The sequence below is a fragment of the Mytilus edulis genome, chromosome 13, assembly GCF_963676685.1.
Source record: "Mytilus edulis chromosome 13, xbMytEdul2.2, whole genome shotgun sequence".
Taxonomy (NCBI): Eukaryota; Metazoa; Mollusca; class Bivalvia; order Mytilida; family Mytilidae; genus Mytilus; species Mytilus edulis.
Genome location: NC_092356.1, coordinates 15,747,014 through 15,769,685, shown reverse-complemented (window position 1 = coordinate 15,769,685; position 22,672 = coordinate 15,747,014). Strand labels below are relative to the sequence as shown.

General features: G+C 33.9%; 1 protein-coding gene and 1 long non-coding RNA gene across 3 annotated transcripts; one reads left to right on the top strand and one right to left on the bottom strand.

Moving 5' to 3' along the window:
* The first annotated feature begins 4,332 nt into the window (after positions 1 to 4,332).
* On the top strand, positions 4,333 to 17,977 carry LOC139501592 (uncharacterized). 2 transcript variants are annotated; one of them, XM_071290708.1, is made up of 4 exons: positions 4,333 to 4,395; positions 13,370 to 14,425; positions 15,677 to 15,858; positions 17,170 to 17,977. In XM_071290708.1, the coding sequence occupies exons 2-4, from the start codon at positions 13,371 to 13,373 to the stop codon at positions 17,790 to 17,792; spliced, it is 1,860 nt and encodes a 619-aa protein (XP_071146809.1). In that variant the 5' UTR covers positions 4,333 to 4,395; position 13,370; the 3' UTR covers positions 17,793 to 17,977. The 2 variants fall into 2 exon arrangements, with proteins under 2 accessions (XP_071146809.1, XP_071146807.1); XM_071290706.1 differs by lacking the exon at positions 4,333 to 4,395 and having other exon boundaries at positions 13,173 to 14,425.
* Positions 13,916 to 22,467, bottom strand: LOC139501593 (uncharacterized). Its single transcript, XR_011658610.1, has 6 exons — positions 22,450 to 22,467; positions 19,121 to 19,236; positions 17,984 to 18,094; positions 17,149 to 17,218; positions 15,639 to 15,801; positions 13,916 to 14,333 (listed from the first exon to the last, which is right to left on the bottom strand). It is a non-coding gene; the product is annotated as an uncharacterized lncRNA (long non-coding RNA).
* Positions 22,468 to 22,672: the final 205 nt, after the last annotated feature.

The window sequence follows — 22,672 nt, the reverse complement described above, 5'->3', positions numbered from 1 at the left end:
TACCCCTGTATGCACTAGGATCTAATTTAGATCCTTTATTTTTGAAAATAGTAATCATTATTCCCATACCCCAGCTCTCAGGTACAAGACCCGTGTCTAAAATGATATTAAATAGCGAAATATATATAGGCATCATATCATCTAATGTATTTTTAATATGTTCATTTAGTATACCATCTTGTCCAGCAGATTTGCCATTTATGTCGAGCCTGCAATGCTTTTGTTGCAGAAAGCTCGACATAGGGATAGTGATCCGGCGGCGGCTACGGCGGCGGCGGTGTAAGCTCACTTCTTAAAAGCTTTATATTTCAGAAGGTGGAAGACCTGGATGCTTCATACTTTGTATATAGATGCTTCATGTTACGAAGTTTCCGTCAGTCACATGTCCAATGTCCTTGACCTCATTTTCATGGTTCAGTGACCACTTGAAAAAAAAGTTCAATTTTTTTGTAATGTTGAATTCTCTCTTATTATAAGTAATAGGATAACTATATTTGGTATGTGCGTACCTTGCAAGGTCCTCATGTCTGTCAGACAGTTTTCACTTGACCTCGACCTCATTTCATGGATCAGTGATCAAGGTTAAGTTTTGGTGGTCAAGTCCATATCTCAGATACTATAAGCAATAGGGCTAGTATATTCGGTGTATGGAAGGACTGTAAGGTGTACATGGTCAACTGGCAGGTGTCATCTGACCTTGACCTCATTTTCATGGTTCAGTGGTTATAGTTAAATTTTTGTGTTTTTGGTCTGTTTTTCTCATACTATATGCAATAGGTCTACTATATTTGTTGTATGGAATGATGGTAAGGTGTACATGTCTAGCGGGCAGATGTCATGTGACCTTGACCTCATTTTCATGGTTCAGTGGTCAAAGTTAAGTTTTTGAGTTTAAGTCTTTTTATCTAATACTGTATGCCATAGGTCAACTATATTTGGTGTATGGAAATATTTTATGACCTTTATGTCAGTCGCGCATGTTTTATTTGACGGTGACCTCATTTTCACGGTTCATTGGTCTTTGTTTAGTTATCTTGGTTAATGTTAAGTTTATGAGACAGTTGTAATAAAACTAAGCTTTATACTTAGGACTATCAACATAATATCAATGATTAGTATAGAAGGCGAGACATTTCAGCGTGTGCACTCTTGTTTAACTTCTTTACAACATTTTTTATTTCATCAACAGTCATAGGATCATTCAATAATTCATTTAATTCTGGTGACATATCATTAAGGTTAACATCTATATCATTACTACATTCATCCATATCATTCATATTTAAGTCCTTAAAATAATTGTACAAAGATTCAATAGATATAATGTTTGGATCATCCTTACTCTTTTATTAAAGTAATTCAAGATTTTCCAGAATTCCTTGCCATTTGTTTGTGCCGTATTTCTAATCTTGCTTTCAAGATTAAATTGATAATCATTGTAAGCTTTATTTGTAATCTGCTTGTATTGTTTGCTAAAGTCAAGTAATTTTTTATGATTTGTTTCATTTTTGTGTAAATTGTATTGTTTTCTTGCTTTGTGAATTTTTTTTCTAGCATCGTAACACTGTTTTGTATACCATGGTTTCTGGTTAGTTCTTTGTGTTGTAGTGCGTGTTTTTTTAATAAATGTTTCGTTTGCAGATGATACGAGTATTTCGCCAATACTATCAACAACTTTGTCAATTTTGTGTTGAGTACAATGATCACTCGAGTGTAAAATGTGAAGGTCGTTTAGTATTGCCGATAACTGTTCTTTTTTGTTATGAACTGTATGGACAAACTGGTTTCGTTTGTTATCATGCCACCTTGTTTTTGGTGTTTGGTCTGACGTAACAGAGTTGTTTTTATGTGACGTACTTTGTGACTTTAATGTAATGTGTATTGCGCTGTGCGCATCAGATAACAGTGGATCAAACTGTTGTATTTCAAATTCTTTGACTAGTGTAAAAAGCTTTGACGATAACAATAAATAATCTACTACACTTGTATTTTTACATGTAGTTTTACCAACACCTTTATCTACACCAATACGGGAATTAGCAATATACATATTTAATTTTTTACAGCAATTTAGCAATTTATACCCATAAGTATTAGGTTGACAACTACACTGTGTCACTCTTTTTAATGGAATATTATAAGACTTTAGATTTTCATAATCTAACATATATGAAATAATTTCGTTGTCAGTGTCTAAGTGAAATAGATCTAAAAGTGTTTCATCAGCTAATACAAAATCATTCAAAATGCCGGTCTTTGCATTAAAATCGCCAAAAAGAGCCGTATGTACATCTGATACCTTCTTAAGAGACATCAATTCATTCTCGATTTCATCAAAAGCTTCTAAATTTGAATATTTCGAACCTTCAGGTGGTATATAAATACAGCCTACAATTACATCATTTTGCAGACCAAAAATGCTTTTTGTTACTTTCATCCACTGTACAAATTGACTTTCACTTGATAAAAATGTTAAACTTGTTTCTAAGCTTTTTTTGAAAATAACTGCTATACCACCTGATTTTTTACACATTTTTTTTCTATTTTTTGTTACATATGTATATCCTTTTGGGACATCTAGGACATCTAGATTATCAAGTTTGCTTTCAACAAATATTGAAATATCATAGTTTAGTATATTATCTGTAAATTCTTTAAATTTCAACTTAGATTTTAAACCACACACATTCAAGTAAAATATAGTGAGATCATTTTTCACACATACATTGTTTTTATGAATATCTTTATTGTCAATGTCACTTCTCTGTCCTCTTGTACATCTGTCTTATTCACCATTTTGGTCCATTGCAGCAGAAGGTGGAGGATGTTGTCTGGTTGTCCTAGGGTAGCGTTTGTTATCTATATAAAGTCGATCTTCCTTTAGAACTGCCGTGTGTCCTTTAGTTCGGGCATCCTTCAGTATGGGAACTAGTTCTCGCCTCCGCTCTATGACTTCGATAGGATATTGTTCATGGACAACAAATTGCTTTTTGTTTTTCAGCTTTTGAATTGCAGCACTAAGCACCATATTTCTGTCTTTTCGTCGCTCAAACTTAGCCACTATGCCCCTTGGACTCTTGTCCTGTTTTGGTTTAAGTCTATGGACAACATGAAAGTTTATTTCCTCCTCTATTTGAATTTACTCTTAATAAAATCTTTAAGAATTGCTTCAGTGTCCTCTTCTGGATTGTACTCATCTGGGACACCTTTAAATATCAAGTTTTCCCTCATTGATCTTGACTGTTGTTCTATTACCTTCTCTTTTAATTGTCTGTTTTCTTCAAATAGAAAGTAATTTTGTTCATCCATGTTCTGTACTCTGTTTGACATTTCACTTAGCCCTTGATCAATGTTCATGATAGTGTTAGTATGTGTCTTTATTTGTTCTTTCATGTTAGAAACTTCACAGTCTATTTTCATGCAGTGTGTTTCCATGGAGACAACCCTTTTTAGTATGTCTTCTAGCATATCTAATTTTTTAAGTCTTTCTGTCACTTCACCCATAAATTTATTTAAGTCTGGATTTGTGTATTGGTATGGTGATGGTGTTAATAGTGGCATGGTGGACATCATAGCAGGCGGCAATTGTTGATGATGACTCTGCATCATATTTGCTGGTGTAGTATGGGGTGCTGGTGGTTGAAAAGGTGTAAACGGATAGCCTGGGTAAGACCAATACAATGTTTGGTGGGCAGCAGAATAAACATTACTGGTTAAGGGTGACTGGCTCGTTTCCTGGTTAGTTTGTGGTGTTTGAGGTATGGAGCAAGCTGGGCTTTGTTCTTTACTCTTTGAGTTCTTTGAGTTTTTTTTGTCAGCCATCTTTTTCTTTTTGTTTGAAAACGGCGACCCTGTTTGTTTTCGTTTTCGTTTATTCTTCTTCTTACTACTACTTGCCATTAATAAATATTGTTTTTGTTGATGAATTGATTTCAAATAACATATGGGAACATACTGTACTTGTTTGCTGTGACATCTTTCAGTTGAAATCCAAAAAAATACAAAAATTTCTACACTGGTAAAATGTTTCGACTAGCCCCTGTCGCCATCTTTGTTATCCACCAGTCATGGTGTGGTCGGTGTCGACTTGTGAGTAAGTTTGAATTGTCCATTCGATCTATTAACGGAATCGAGACATTTATTTAAGTAAAGTCATAAAGTAAATACCGATTTCCAAGGAAAATCAAAACGAAAGTCTATAAAACATAACGTAGTCAATAAGTTTAGTATGTTTGCCGTAAATGATTTGTTGCTATACTGGTCGACGACCAGTTACCGTCAGTTACCAGTTACCGTCATTTGCATTTTTTCCGCGAAACGTCGTGGTCAATCCGATGACGTCATCGTGTTTTTTAACGGACAAGCATCAAGAAGTTGTTGACAAAATTTAGTTCAGTAAGTATCAGTTTTTGGTTATTTATTTGTCAAAAATCACTTTTTTTTTAACCCTCGCATCGCATGTTCAGACGGGGGAATCCTTTGTAGCAAAAATAAATAGAAACTGACCAAAAAAAGGTTTGTTTACATATTTTCGAGAACCCTGTTCGTCATTTGGGAATCGTTTCAGCCATTCATTTCACGATTTTGAATACAAATTTATTTTATAAAAATTGTTGTCATCCAAGATTCTCAATGGGAGCCATTTTATCCGATTTTTACCTGGGATGCAAAAATGGTTGCTGAATGACGTTGTATATTGCTTTTTGTGGCTGTATTTTCGGGTTGTTCCTACTTGATAATGATGTTGAAAATGTTATTTCGTATATTTGAACACATAATATAACATTTAGATTGAAAACATTAAAGATATATCTGCTGTATCCTATATTCTACAAATTTGATTCATTGCATTACTTGATTTGAAACACCATATTACGCTTTCCCTTCCAGAAAAGAGATTTTAATAACAAAATAATATATTGACTTACATTTTGGAATTCACAAATGTTATTCCTAAATTAATCCAGACTGCCTTTGCAGGTTGTACAACATAAATCATGCACATTTAAGAATAAAATCGTACGTCTCCAGCATTGTTTACAAACTGCAACGCTTAAAGTCAAGGCCATTGTTATGATATTACGTCACATCTTTGTATTAGCAAGCAAGCACTTGTTACTTTTAAGGGGTGTATAAGGGATATTCACAACCAATGTACACAAAATTCGTTAAATTCGTTAACCTGTACATGGACGGAATTACTTGACGTTTGGCATTGCTTTTTATCTATTATAAAGAGTTGCAAGTCATACCTATCCCACCCATTTTAAAATGTGTGTATTTTTTTTTTTGGGGGGGGGGGGGGGGTGTCTAACTGTTTGTCCACATATTCAAATGCAGAAAAAATGGCAAAAATAAGTGTTTAACACCCCACCCCCTCTTTGGATACGCTACTGATACCATATTCTTTGTTTATGTACTTCCAGTTTAAATTCTGTGTTTTCAGTAACAAACATTTGATTAATTATGAAAAATAATTCGGGAGGCTTCCAAGAGCTTATCACTGAACTAGCGAAATGTGGGTGTACCAGAGTTAGTTTTCTTGTTTTGAAGGTTTTACACTAGTCATTTTCTGTGGATTTTTAAGGCTTGCATTATAGCGGCAGCCAAACGTTTGTATCAACAGCCGTCCGTTTGGCCTTTAATGGTTTACAAATTGTGACTTTCATATAGAGTGGGAGAACTAGCACTTATACTCTTTCTTCTTTTAACCATCATCATGTCAACTCCAACACAAAGGTCTACATCGAAAAAAATGACGTACAGAGAAGCCATATCATCGAACAAATAGACCAGAATACAGTACTTACATCAAGGAAACAAACAACGGTTTCTTTCAAACTGGGACTTTTTATACCAATATTAGCTCGGCCGAGATCAGTCGATAATTTTAATATTTGTGCATCGTTTTTTAAAGTACTCAGTCCAGTTAGTATAGAAAGTCCCCCGCTTTTAAAACGGACTTTGTATACCACATTAAATGCTCATAGATATGAAAAAAATGTGACTAGATTACCAATGAGACAACTGTCCATTCAGGTCACAATTTGTATAACATGTATAAGTAAAACATTAGAGGCTTTTAAAGGCTTCCGAGTACAACCATCAAAAAAACTCCAACGAAAAAGTACAACATGCAATCATAACATACAACAACAGCGAGATGAGTACACAAAACAGCATAAAACGCTCCAATATGAACTAGAGGAGAAGACCTAAAAATTTGTAAGGGTTCCGCATTTAAAGTAAAATACGAACAAAATTGATTTATCGTTTTACAAAATTTACCTCTGGATACTTTCTTATGATCATACGACATAGACAAGCTTTTGTCCAAGTTTGGCACAAACCAACAAGGACCAAGGATAGTTTAAGAAAGTTATTAAAGTTTTAATAAGCTGTTATCAGAGATATGTGTCGCCTTTTTTAATTTCGATACGAAAATGTTGAAATAAAAATAGCAATGCTTTAACATCTTACACAAGTTATGCAAATATTCCAAGTCAATGAAACATGGCTAAACAAACTCCAATCAACATTGGCGTACCACTAATGGTTCACCTTGAACTGACCTAATCTACAAACGAATACATGACAAACAAGAAAAAAATCAAAGTGAATAGACCATGACTAAGGGGGCGGAGCCTAATTATGTCCATGCAAATGAGATATGCCAATGCTGAAATAACTGCAGACCAAATATCATTGATCTACCACTTGTGGTGCCCAATAAACTGACCTAATCACAAAATAATACATATAAAATAAGCAAAAGTTTTTAAGTCAATAGACCATGACTGAGGGAGTAGGGCCAAATAATCCCCCATGGAAATGAGATGTGGCAATATTAGTTTTCTCGTTTGAATTGTTTTACATTAGTCTTATCGGGGCCTTTTATAGCGGACTATGTGGTATGCTCATTGGCAATCATACCACATCTTCTTTTTAATATTATACAACTGCATACCAAATATGATTGACCTACCACTTGTGGTTCACCATAAACTAGACCTAATCACAAACTAATACATTGTTGACGCCGTCGCCGACAAAAGCATACCCGTCTCGCTTTTCAACTCCAGCAAGGCGAAACAAAACTTTAACCACAGGGTGAAGGTAATGTTTTCCCGCAGAAAAACTAAGTGCATTTATAAGTAAAATACGGAAGAAATGGAATTTTATTTTCACAAAGTTTACTTCTAGATACCATCTTATCATCATAAACAAGCTTCTGCATGTCCTAGTTTGGTAGAAATCCATAATGTTTAAAGAAAGTTATTACAAGAGGCTGTCACAACGACAGCAAACCGGATTTATTAATATTTATTTGTGTCCTGGCAATATCACAAGAACCATTACTGATGAATGGTGAAAGTGAAAATCGTCAATATCAAATTTGACCTCCATTTTGTCATCAGTATCAACATCTTAAAATTTGAAAAGCTTAGATTGAATGCTTCATGAGTAAATGCAACAACGTGAATGGAAACCCCATTTCACAATCTTTCAAGAACCATAACTCCTGAACAGTAAAAGTCAAAATCGTCATAATTGAACTTGACTTTTAATTTGCCATCAGTAACAACATATAAAAATTTTAAAAGCTTTGGTTGAATGGTTCATGAGAAAATGCACGGACACGACTGGAAACACCATTTTTCAATCTTTCAAGAACCATAACTCCTGAACGGTAAAAGTCAAAATCGTCATTATTGAACTTGACCTCCATTTTGTCATCAGTAACAACATATTAAAATTTGGGAAGCTTAGGTAGAACAGTTCATGCGTAAATGCACGGACACGACTGGAAACTCCATTTTTCAATCTTTCAAGAACAATAACTCCTGAACGGTAAAAGTCAAAATCGCCATTATTGAATTTGACCTCCATTTTGTCATCAGTAACAACATATGAAAATCTGGGAAGCTTAGGTAGAACAGTTCATGCGTAAATGCACGGACACGACTGTAAACTCCATTTTTCAATCTTTCAAGAACCATAACTCCTGAACGGTAAAAGTCAAAATCGCCATTATTGAACTTGACCTTCATTTAGTTGTCAGTAACAACATATTAAAATTTTAAAAGCTTTGGTTGAACGGTTCATGAGTTAATGCACGGACAACATTTGATTCCCGCCCGCCCGCCGTACATCCCCAAATCAATAACCGACATTTTTGTCACAAAAATCCGGTTAAAAATTACAACAAGAGTGCACACGCTGAAATGTCTCGCCTTCTTTATTAATCATTGATATTATGTTGATAGTGCTAAGTATAAAGCTTTATTAATACGGTCACATAAAGTTAGAAAAAAATAGACCAAGACACCAAATCTTAACACTTCGTTATCAGTAGACAGTGAAAATGAGGTCACGGTCAAACAAAACCTGCGCCACTGACTTATAGATCATAAAATATTTCTATACACCAAATATAGTTTACCTATGGCTGATACAATGTAGTATTAGATGAAGAGACCAAAACTCAAAAACTTTAACTTTGACAACTGAACAATGAAATGAGGCAGATGACATCTGCACGCTAGACATGTACACCCTATAATCATACCATACAACAAATATAGTGTACCTATTGGATAAAGTAGGAGAAAAACAGCCCAAAACACAAAAACTTAACTATAACCACTGAACCATGAAAATGAGGTCAAGGTCAGATGACACCTTACAGTCCTTCCATACACCGAATATACTAGCCCTGTTGCTTATAGTATCTGAGATGTGGACTTGACCACCAAAACTTAACCTTGTTCACTGATCCATGAAATAAAGTCGAGGTAAAGTGAAAACTGTCCGAAGGGCACGAGGACCTTGCAAGGTACGCACATACCAAATATAATTATCCTATTACTTATAATAAGAGAGAATTCAACATTACAAAAAATGTGAAGTTTTTTTCAAGAAGTCACTGAACCATGACAATGAGGTCAAGGACATTTGACATGTGACTGACAGAAACTTCGTAACATGAGGCATCTATATACAAAGTATGAAGCATCCAGGTCTTCCACCTTCACAAATTTAAACAGTTAGCTAACGCCACCACCGGATCACTATCCCTATGTCGAGCTTTAGAGTGAATATTTGTGGGGTCTGTGAAACGTACCCACCAAAAAACTCCAATATAGACAATCAATTAGCTCGCTTTCGGAACATACACCGATATGAACTAGTTATTAACTGGAAATCTGAATGCTAAATGTCTTGGTTATGTTGTTGGGTTTCAGTCACACCAATATGAACAACAGTTAGTCGTATTATTACCAATAAAGAAGTGTGAATGAGCAAGTTTGTTAACAATTGATTAATGGCACAACCTGGTCGTTATAGTGGTTTTAAAACCATGTAAAGTGACCATATTTCATCTTTCACTAATATGTCAGTCTCCTTTAATAACCATTCCTTAACATATAAAGCTTTACAACAACATTTACAAGAATAAGAGGCCAAGGTTAGATAAACAATACAGGAAATACATGTAGTCCTACACACAATATAGTCGACTTATTGTTTAGTTTCTATGAAACAAACTTCACCACGAAAATTACATTGCTTCATTGACGCATGTACCATCGTGTTTTGGTGGAAATAAAAATGGCATTCCATGGACCATGAATGAGGGAATGGGGTCAAATATCATCAATAGAAATGAGATCTGCCAATACTATTACAACCAATGCCATAATACTTGCTATTGAACAATACTGAGCAATTGAAAATTTCTTGCTATTGCACAATACTGTACAATTGAAGATTTTTTGCTATTGCTGGATACTGTGCAATTGAAAATTTCTTGCTATTGCACAAAACTTAATATAATAATTTTGAATCCTGATTTGGACCAACTTGTAAACTGGGCCCATAATCAATAATCTAAGTACATGTTTAGATTCAGCATATATCAAAGCTCAAGAAATAAATTTGTTAAAATCAAACTTAGTTTAATTTTGGACCCTTATGTTGACCAATTTGAAAACGGGACCAAAAATTAAGAATCTACATACACAGTTAGATTTGGCATATCAAAGAACCCCAATTATTTAATTTTTGATGAAATTAAACAAAGTTTAATTTTGGACCCCGATTTGGACCAACTTGAAAACTGGGTCAATAATAAAAAATCTAAGTACAAAAGTTTAATTTTGGACCCTTTATTCCTAAACTGTTAGGACCAATACTCCCAAAATCAATACCAACCTTCCTTTTATGATCATAACCCTTGTGTTTAAATTTCATAGATTTCTATTTACTTATACTAAAGTTATGGTGCGAAAAGCAAGAAAAATGCTTATTTGGACCCCTTTTTGGCCCTTAATTCCTAAACTGTTAGGACCAAAACTCCCAAAATCAATACCAACCTTCCTTTTGTGGTCATAAACCCTGTGTTCAAATTTCATAGATTTCTATTAACTTATACTCAAGTTGTGGTGCGAAAACCAAGAAAAATGCTTATTTGGACCCCTTTTTGGCCCCCAATTCCTAAACTGTTAAAACCAAAACTCCCAACCTTCATTTTGTGGTCATAAACCTTGTGTCAAAATTTCATAGATTTCTTTTTACTTAAACTAGTTACTGTGCGAAAAACAAGAAAATGCTTATTTGGGCCCTTTTTGGCCCCTAATTCCTAAAATGTTGGGATCAAAACTCCCAAAATCTATCCCAACCTTCCTTTTGTGGTCATAAACCTTGTGTTAAAATTTCATAATTTTCTATTCACTTTTACTAAAGTTAGAGTGCAAAAACGCGAAAACTTAAAGTATTTGGACAACGAAGCCAACGTGATAGCAATATACGACAAATTTTTTTTTAAATTTTGCGGTCGTATAAAAATCCAAGTACATGTTTAGATTCAGCATATCAAAGCCCAAAAATTCAATTTTTGCTAAAATCAAACTTTTAATTTAATTTTGGACCCTTTGGACTTTAATGTAGACCAATTTGAAAACAGGACCAAGAATTAAGAATCTACATTCACAGTTAGATTTGGCATATCAAAGAACCCCAATTATTCAATTTTTGATGAAATCAAACAAAATTTAATTTTGGACCTCGATTTGGGCCAAATTGAAAACTGGGCCAATAATTAAGTATATTTTTAGATTCAAAATATTAAAGAACCCCAAGGGTTCAATTTTTGTTAAAATCAAACTAAGTTTAATTTTAGACCCTTTGGACCTTAATGTAGACCAATTTGAAAATGGGACCAACAATCAAGAATCTACATACACAGTAAGAAGTTAAAATTGATACTATAAGCTGGTAGAGCATCAACTAAGGATAAAATTAAGTTAAAAATATTGATAGGTCATGGACCTCCTTTTCGAGATATTCGAAATTTAAAATATTGCCGGAAAAGGCCGACTCTGAGTTCTACCTTTTATTTGCATTGGTATTATTAGGTCTCAAAACAAAAGAAAGAAAATTAAGAATCTCCTAAAATTTTGGTAGATGACCTTTCATGAGCTATTTAGTCTTAAAATAAATGGGTGTTATGGGGCAAAATATTTCACATTGTATTGTATGGAAAAACACCAAGGAGTACAAGCATTGGCACAAATTCTAAAACCTCACCTAAGTACATCCTTAAGTTACTGTGCAAAAACCAAGAATAATGCTTATTTGAGCCCTTTTTTGGCCCCTAATTTCTTAACTGTTTGAATCTTAACTTCCAAAATCAATTCCAACCTGTCTTTTATAGTCACAAACCTTGTGTCAAAATTTCATAAATCTCTATTTACTTAAACTAAATTTATAGTGCCAAAACCAAACTAGGGGCTCTAAAGAGCCTGTGTCGATCACCTTGGTCTATGTGAATATTAAACAAAGGAAGTAGATGGATTCATGACAAAATTTTGTTTTGGTGATGGTGATATGTTTGTACATCTTACTTTACTGAACATTCTTGCTGCTTACAATTATCACCATCTATAATGAACTTGGCCCAGTAGTTTCTGTGGGAAATGTTACCGGTAGTAAAAATTTACAAATTTTAATAAAATTGTTTAAAATTGACTATAAAGGACAATAACTCCTTAGGGGGTCAATTGACCATTTTGGTCATGTCGACTTATTTGTAAATCTTACTTTGCTGAACATTATTGCTGCTTACAGTTTATCTCTATTTATAATTATATTCAAGATAATAACCAAAAACAGCAAAATTTCCTTAAAATTACCAATTCAGGGGCAGCAACCCAACAACAGGTTCTCTGATTCATCTGAAAATTTCAGGGCAGATAGATCTTGACCTGATAAACAATTTTACCCCCATGTCAGATTTGCTCTAAATGCTTTGGTTTTTGAGTTATAAGCCGAAAACTGCGTTTTACCCCTATGTTCTATTTTTAGCCATGGCGGCCATCTTGGTTGGTTTGGCGGGTAACGCCACACATTTTATAAACTAGATACCCCAATGATGATTGTGGCCCAGTAGTTTCAGAGGAGAAGATTTTTGTAAAAGTTAACGACGACAGACACCAAGTGATGAGAAAAGCTCACTTGGCCCTTCGGGCCAGGTGAGCTAAAAATACTTATTTGGGCCCTTTTTGAGTTATAAGCCGAAAACTGCGTTTTACCCCTATGTTCTATTTTTAGCCATGGCCCAGTAGTTTCAGAGGAGAAGATTTTTGTAAAAGTTAACGACGACAGACACCAAGTGATGAGAAAAGCTCACTTGGCCCTTCGGGCCAGGTGAGCTAAAAATACTTATTTGGGCCCTTTTTGGCCCCTTATTCCTAAACTGTTGGGACCAAAACTTACTAAATCAATCCCACCCTTCCTTTTAAGGCCATAAATCTTGTGTTAAAATTTCTATTCACTTTTACTAAAGTTCGAGAGCGAAAACTAAAAGTAATCGGACCCCACAGACAAATACGACGACAGAAACGTGATAACAATATAAATGATATAAGACAAAAAAAAATCAATTTTTGCAGTCGTATAAAAACTAAACTTTAACCATTGAACCAGGAAAATGAGGTTAATATAAATGTGAGATGGAAAATTCGTAACATGAGGCATCTATATACAAAGTATGAAGCATCCAGGTCTTTCACCTTCTAAGATAAAAAGCAGTTAGCTTGTACACCACTGTTGTAACTATCTATATGCCAAGCTTTCTGTGAGTTTTTGGCAGACTTGACAATAATTATTCAAGCACTATTTTATTTTGCTTACAATCTAAATTGGGTTTGCTCATTGTTAAAGTCTGGTTTGGTGGAGAGTTTTCTCATTGGCAATTATATTTCTTGTGTCCTTAGAAATTTATTCTGTAGATTAAATCTTCATATATATATATGCCTTCATTGACCTTTTATCAAAATATACAAATGTATTTATCTTTACTTTTAAGGATGCCACAAAAAAAGCAATACCTGCAGGAGTCCCTTGATAAGGCCATTGGTGCAGTAAATTCAAACAAATTAAGTATTTCTAAAGCAGCTACAGAATATGGGGTACCAAGGACAACCATATCAGACCATGTCAATGGAAAGTATGACAACCATTTGAATGGACCTTCAAAGATGCTGACAGATGAGGAAGAAACATCTTTAATAAACTACGTCAAGTATATGGCAGAGAGAGGTTTTCCTTTGACAAGAAGAATGTTAAAAGCATTCGTAATTTCTATCATTGAGAAATCAGGTAGATCAACTTTATTCAATATGGAAAAAGGTCCTAGTAACAAATGGGTCAACAAACTTCTAAACAGACACCTTGAATTGTCGGAAAAGTTACCAGAACAGCAGGACAAAGCCAGGAGACGCATGTCTAATGTCACTGTGGTTGACCAATATTTCAAGTTGCTAGTGGACACAGTCGACTCTTTAGGATTAACAAATAAACCCAACCAGATATTTAACTGTGACGAGTCTGGCTTCAGTGGTAAAGAAAAAAGTAAGGAAAAAGTTTTAACACTAAAAGGGTCACACAGCTACCAACAAAAAGTATTAGTCCATGGTCACATTACAGTTCACATGTGCATAGCAGCGGATGGACATGTCCTCCCTTCATTTCTGATTTTTGATGGTTGCCTGCCTCATAGGAGCTTTAAGGATGGTGTTCCAGATAACTGGTTATATGGATCCTCTGAATCCGGGTACATGGATACCGAGTTGTTTGAAAACTGGTTCGACAAAGTTTTCATACCATTCTGTGGAACAAGAAGACCAGTACTGCTGATTTTTGATAACCACGATTCCCATATCAGTATTGACCTGATAGAGAAGGCCAAAGCTAACAACATTCACATCATTGGTTTACCACCTCATACTACACATCTGCTGCAGCCACTGGATGTTGCCATCTTTGGACCTCTAAAAGAAAAAGTGAACCAATTATCAGTTACCTTGGGAAACCTGAACAAGTGTGCCACCATAGGCAAAGCCAAGTTTCCTGCTTTATTAAGGTATTTACATGTACATATGCTTGGATTATATGTTTATGTATTTTTTTGGTACAACCGAATTTTCAAGCAATCAAATTTTGAGGATTGGGAATTAAAATAATTAAATTCATAGATTTCTGTCATCTGAATTTCCATCACAAGTATCTGATATGGCTAAAATGTAACAATTCATAACAGAATGCAACAAAATTAACTAAAAACATATCATGACTGTTTATTTTACAACAAAACATATCTAAAAATGGTGGACTTCCGGTTGGGGTGTGTATAATACTGGAAACAATTTCGGTAAACACACAATTTTTTCCAGATTTTGACATTCAAAAATAAAAATAAATAAAAAATTATTTGCCGACCTACCGACCTAATTTTTTAAAAGTATGTAACTGGAACCACACACATAGAATAACCATACATTGTCTCGAAATATCAATGTTATTTGTACAAGGCTTAGAAACAGGCAGAAAGCGAGACCCGATAAATTCCGTATTAGGACAATTGCACACTGTGTAACGAATTTATCCTGATTTTGCTATAACACCACTTGCTTATGTTTTTTTCCATTATTAATTCTGTATAGGCACACTGCGTAACAAATTTAATCTGATATCTATATAAAATCTATCGTTTTTCCATATCAGTAAGGTAAATTTATGACAAGTTGGAATCCAAAATACATGAATATCTAACATATCTCAATTTTGGTTTTGTTTCATATTAAGAGGCAATATAACTTTATGATGAAGAACAGCAATACAAAACTAACATTATGCAAGTTTGATTCATATATTTATGTATGGTTATCCTTTATATACTGCAACTCATATAAGTGTTTTAAATGAAGTATTTAGTGTAAAAACAATCATTTTTAAATTTGGAGCGAACGACGTAAAATTTCCCAAACCTGTATGTTTTATTGACGTCATAAATAAAATTCTACGGAAACGCATTGTCAACCTCATAAACAAGGTGATATACGGTCATGGACTGTATATGACATATAAATATACAGTCAATGCAATTTGACTGCTCAAATAGGACAGCTGCAGTATATATTTATATTTGGCCTCAACAAGTATTTTTTAAGTTAATGGTGTTAAATACTTACTGATTTTCAGTTTTTTGTCAGCAGACTTCAAACTTCAATTTCACATGAACTGTATAATCTAATTTCTGTAACATATATAAACACTGACAAGAACATGCAACTTACACTTTTTCTTCAGTAATGGGTATCATTTTTATTTGCAGCACTGCAATTGACCAGACTACAACACTAGCAAGGGTCAAAGAGTCTTTCAGGAAATCAGGAATGTATCCTGTAGACAGATCCATAATTCCAAATTCACAACTTGCGCCCGCCGACTTCAACAAATCTGAAAAGACAAATAAAGAAACTACAGATGTAGATACAACAACAATCACCAGTAATGGTAAACTATTTATTTCATTTGATTTGTTATATTAGGCCTGAAATAAAATATTGTTTGTTTCCAAAATCCCGACAAACCTTGCAAAAATGGTGCTACTCATAATAAAATTTTATTGTCATAACTAAATCGAATATTATTTTATTCATTTCTGATTTTCAGGCTTGCAGGATTGTCCGATAATGTTCAAGCTTTTTGGAAAAAATAAAATTATTTCCATACCTACCCACACCTGGCTTCGTAGAATCGGGATTTGGGAAAAACAAACAATATATTAATTAAGGCCTTAGGCCATACTTAAAAATATTTTGGTTTGCCCAAACCCTACATAAAGGTTGAGACAGTGGGTAGGTAGGTAGGCAAAAAGAAATTGAAGTATCAGATGTTTATTAGTCTTCATGCCTATTTGATTAAAAAAAAAACTTCTTCAAATTAGGACAATAAAAGAATTTGAGTAGGCAGCTTTTTTCTGGGTAGGTACGTTTGGGCAAACAAACCTATTATTTATTATGGCCTTATCCCATACATGAATACATATTGTTAAGCAGTGATATTGTTTGCCTTATATTAATGGAGAAAAAGGCTTTTCCCCTGGAGGAAAATCCCAATTTGAAAAAAAAATGGCTTAAAATATTCCCAAAAACAACTTTTTTCCCTAACAGTGCAGTCTCAGTACTAATTGTGCATGAATTCAAACTGACAAACACTCATTTTAACTTTTTTTCTTGCCTAAAATTACTGTAGGTGCAGATTTGAGGGTCTGGTCATGTATCATCACTGACAAAAAGAGGTTTTATTTCAAAGCAGGGTTTGACTCTTGAAATGGAGTCTGTAAATTGAAGTTTCAGTCAAATTCATCGTTTATTCCAAAATTCCCAATTTGATGAAAATTACGCATATTTTCGAATAAAAAAGGGTGGAGGTAGTTTTGAAAAAAAAAGTCAAGAATATTGCTGACTGTTTAGAGGTGGGAAGTTCTTGTCCATTCATTTTAGATGTGTTTTGTCATTTGATTTTGCCATGTGATTACGGATCCGGACTTGGAAAAACCATGATAATTTTCCGGATTTCATTTCTGATGTCAAAAAAAAAAAAAAAAATCCGACCTACCGACCCTATTTTTCAAAATGATGTTACTGGAAACACATATCTTTTTTTTTAGGCCTATACAAAAAAATAATTAAACAAAAAAATGTAACACAGCAACAAATAAATAGTTTCAATAGTGTTATTCTTGCTTGCCCATTAACTTCTGAGTTATTTAATCTTTTGTTAAATTCTACATTTTTGTACCTCGAGTTTTTTCTTTTACAGAGCTCCAGGAATCAACAATTCTTTGTCACTGTTGTGGCAACACTATCTCCTATGTTAAAGAAATAGAGATGAGCATAAATGAACCAACTGAAAATCCCCTTGTAACAAAAAACTTAATTCCAAGAAGTTTAGCAGATGTGCTGTTACCTCCAGCAAATCCATCTCTAGCAAAAAAAACTTCTAGTAAAATCATTACAGAAGCCAGGGTAATAACAGGGGATGAAATGCTTCAAAAACTACAGTCAAAGCGTGATGAGGCAGTAAAGTTGGCAGAAGAAAAAGAAGAAAGAAAAACAGAAAGAGCTAGAAAAAAGGAAGAAGCTGAAGTTTTGAAGGAAGCAAAGAAAGAAGAAAGAGAAAGAAAGAAAAGAGACAGAGAAATAAGAGACACCGAAAAGGAAGAGGAAAGAGAGAGGAAGAGACAGAAGAAGGAAGAAAAAAGAAATATGCAGCAATGTAACCAACAAATCACTGCTGAATTCCACCAGTATGCTACATGTACTAAATCATCTGTAGACATGGTAGATAATAGAAGAAGTACCAGAGTAAAGACCCCTTTAATAAGGGAAGAATTTTTACAATTTGATAGCGATATGGAGATTATAGAGACAATGGAAGAATAAGGAATATATAAATTAAAATCTCTCCAGACTGTATAATTTGAAGAACTGTGAAATTTATTTTAAATTTTTTTTGGATCGAAATTGCATTATATTGATATAAATCTAATACTGTTCATAACAAACTTATTGCTGCAATATTGATTTTAATTCGATAATACAATTATCATCTGTAAAAGACTTATTATTATTACCTGTATATTGTACATGTTGTAAGCTGCAGAAAGTTAAAAGTTTTTTCTGGGTATTAATGCATATAAGGTTTAAGATTTAAATTTCCTTTTTTGCACGTCTTCATATTGTTTCTGAAAGAAATGATTAGGAAGTGGTAGAGACGAAAAGTTTTGACCAATAATCTGGGTTCACAAATCATTTAATGAAAGATAATAATATGCAAAATTATTCTGTTATTCAACTTATTGGTAATTCATTTATATTCTAATCCAAAAAAAAAAATTAAGTAAATGTGGTTTTTGAAAGATCCGAAAGCAAATGTAATGACAAATAACAAGTTTTGATATGCATGCATAACGTATACAATATTATCTTACACTATATATACCAATATTTAAGTAAAAGATCAGCAAATGATTTTTGAAGATGTTATGAATCATAATCAAATTGATAGTTTCAATAATCTTTAACTTTAATAAAAGCTTTTTATAAACATTTTAATCATCTGAAAAGATATGGACAGTTGTCAGGCTATATAGTATTCACATCGAAAAATTTCTGAATGACATATACATAATATTTTGTTCATTTAAGGTAGTACCTTAAATACTGGAGATAACTCTGTAAAATCAGTTAATCATTTTAATCATGTTATACTGTTCAGGAAATTTTAAGCTTTTCAATGATCGAACTAGTGTTTGTCAAACTGAAATATATTCAACCATTTCTTCCCAGAAATCAATTGGTTCAAGTTTTTTGAAATTTTTGTATTCATTTCAAAGGGTCAAAGTAAATATTTTGTAAAAATTTTGTGAAAATTGAACGAGCCAAGTTAATTTTAGTCAGGTGTTGGGTAGCAGCTTAATGAATAATTGTACATGATATAGCAGACATGTGTATTTACATGTAACCTTCAGTCTACTAGCAAACTCAGATTAAACAAATTGTGTTTACAGTAGAAAAAATTGAACATTGACTTTGTTTTATTATGCCAAAATCAAACAAATACAAATTTAAATATTTGTTTATTTGCAAATCATGACCTCCAAAATGAGCAGAATAATTACTAAAACAGTGTATTTTTCAAACACAGTCAATATAAGGTATATTAAGATTTATGCCTTAATCATGTGTTAATATGTAATATTATATTGTACCTGTAGTCTTCGTTATAAACTCATCTGTTGGTTTCTTGTTTTATGGTAGTTGTCTATCTACATATTAACATTTGCACAAGTTCAAATTAAGAAGATTCTTCATCCTTTTAGGGACCCTAAAAAAACATTCAGATGAATAAAAAAAAGAAAGATGTGGTATGATTGCCAATATTAAGACAAATCTCCACAAGAGATGAAAATGACACTATTGGTCAATGTACAGCCTTCAGCAATGAGCAAAGCCCATACCACATAGTCTTCTTAAAAGACCCTGAATGTCACCAACAGCCTAACTTGGGTACAAAAAACGAATGAAAAACAAATATGTAACACATAAAAAAAAGACAACCACTGAATTACAGGCTTTTGACTTGGGACAGACACACACATCCATAATATGGCAAGGGTAAACATGATAGCAGGATCCCAACCCTCCCCCTAAGCTGGGACAGTGGTTCAACAGTACAGCATTAGAAACAACTATAAAAATCAGTTGAAAAAGGCTCAACTCATCAGATGCACAAAAATACAGGTGGACCTTTTTGGTCATGGCCGGGTACTTGTACATTTTATCTGACAAGAAAAAGACACTAGGTACAGATCTGAGAGTACTCGCAGATAACTGACAGCTACCTATATCTAACAAAAACATTGTGCATTCAAGACTAAGAACCCTGCTAGACAGACATATCAAATTAAAATCATAGCATATTCATATAAAACTTTCAGCTGTGGTTAGTTGCATCCCTTCAGAAAGACATACACATCTGACAAAATTACATGTACATGTATAATATTGCAGACACAGATGAACTACAGCTACAATAACATAAATAGTATAGAATAGATGTACATGTATTAAGGTATTAAACATAAAAACCAAATAACATACACATGTACATGTAATTTGTATGTCAATAAATCACAAGAGCAATGTCAAAGAGTCTAGTACAGGAACATGCAAATTTGATTACAGTATTACATGCATATATGTACATAGGTCAATAAATCACAAGGTCAAGAAGTCTAGTAGTACAAGTACATCTTACTATAAACTGCAGCATATGTACATTGTATGACCAACTATTGAGCTTATCATTATAAAAGCCAATATATTTAACAAGAGGGAGGCAATACATGTACATTGCACCATAATCAGGTTGAGAACAACCTGTTAGATGACCTTCCATGACAATGTTTTTAAATATCCCTTTAAATGTAAGACATGCATGAGGGGTACATTAAGGTGACAATTTTTTTTGTGTAATAAGTTTCTTTTAACCAATTTAAAGTACAAACAAGTGAAACTGCGAGCTACTGCTCACTGATGATACCCCAGCAACAAGTGGATAATATAAATAGTGAAAAAATATGCAAGTGTTCGGTAAACAGGAAGTTGTCGAGTGATGAATCTGAAAACACATCACACGGTTAAGCTGACTTATATAAATCCTGAAACCAAATTTTAGAAATCCTTGTATTGTAGTTTGTGAGAAAAATTTGATGAAAATTTTCAACTTGGCTATCATGTGTAAAATCATACAAGTGTTCGGTAAACAGGAAGTTGTCAAGTGATCAATCTGAAATCGCATCACACGGTATAGCTGACTTAGATAAATCCTGAAACCAAATTTCAGAAATCCTTGTGTTGTAGTTCCTGAGAAAAATATTCATGGGACGGATGGACTGACTGACGGAAGGACAGACAGAGGTAAAACAGTATACCCCCCCTTTTTTTTTTAAAGCGGTGGTATAATGAGTATAAATTTGTATTTTCTAGTCTAGAAAACTTCAAAACCTTTCTGTATTATATGAATAGATGTAGAGTGAGGTGCTCATTTTCGCCACATCTTTTCATGTTTTCTACAGTTTCTGTTCAGGTGTGAATGTTTTTGAAGTATACTGATATTTCTATATGAAGATAACTTCAAATGCAAAATATTCTTAAGCTTGAAAACGTGTTTGTTTGAATATAATCATCAGAAAAGTTAGATTAAAGGGTGTTTGAAATTACCTGATTTTATGTCAATGGGGGACACATATTCGCCGTTTTTACACATCAATTTAAAATCAAATAACTGCAGCTTTTAATAACATTGATCAAATCGATTTCATAATAGATGAATAGCAGACATTTCAAAGGTGTTAAGAACTGAAATTTAGGGGCATTCAGTCAAAGAATTACTTAGAAATACATGTACTTCTTTGAATTCGTGTTTTTTCTTCAGGAAATTGGCCGAAAATGGTTCTCCGTTTTTCGGTCCTTTTCAGTAGGTTCCGCAATTTTGTCTCAGTTATAAAAAATAATCATATTTGTTATATAATATCATTTACCGGTATATGTCTTCCATTTCAGCCATCCTTTGAAGTTTTTACACCTCAAAATCATAAAACGGCGAAATTGTGTCCCTGGCGAATATGGGCGCCCCACTCTAGATACAATTTTGAAAATTTTAAATAATCTGAAATTGAATCAATATTTTTTAGTCTGGAGCATTGATGATGGAAGTTAACTACATTTTGTACCATGGCTGGCTATACAGCCCTTGCATTCATTTCAAAATTGTCTGTAATTGTGATTACATTTAACACAGTATTTTTAGTACAGATATGCAGCTACATTATTGAAGGTAGATTTGGGACATTTATAGCATGCCTCATAAACAGTTAGGTACACTCAGACTCAGGGGCTAGCAGGTGGCATAATTTGTAAGTACTAACACAACACACATCAGCACATGTCATATGTTAAAAAGTTAACCTAACCATGTGATGCAAATGAAGACCCCTCAAATTGGTTCACAAAGGGTGGGGGCACTTCCTATGATATTAAATATATACAATGTGAAAGGACAAGCTGCTGGAATAGGTTGGGAAAACTATCAGTAATATTAAGACAAGTCAATAAAATTCCATAACTTCTTACTCATCTTTCTTGGTGTTGTCTGTTGTGTTTATACTATCAACCCTTGTTTCTCTTTTTAAAGGACACATTGAAAAGGGGGGGGGGGTAGTGTTTGACGTAAAAATATTGAAATTGCCGTCATCCCCTTAAAACAACTAGAATCAAAAGGTCAACCGCTCCTTCTTCAGGTTGTCATAACCATAGGCAGACCACCCCCTTTTCTTTGTGAGAAAAAATTGGTTGATTATGTAGGGAATCATTGAAGCACGACTATTAAAAAAAAAGAGTGCCTCCCCCTTCGCTTAGGTCAGTCAGACCCCTTCCCCTTTTAGGAAAAGTTTTGGATCCTACACCGATAACAAATGGAAAAATGTCTGATTGTCACCTATCAATTAAATGTTGACCTACGTTTCAGTGAAATTACCTGCATGTAAACTGGAGGGGGCAGCCCCGATGTTCCGACACCCCGTTAGTCCGACACCCCATCGGTCCGACACCCCACTAGTCCGACACCCCGTTAGTCCGACACCCCACTAGTCCGACACCCCATTGGTCCGACACCCCACTAGTCCGACACCCCGTTAGTCCGACACCCCACTAGTCCGACACCTCATTGGTCTGACACACTAATAGTCCGATAATACAAT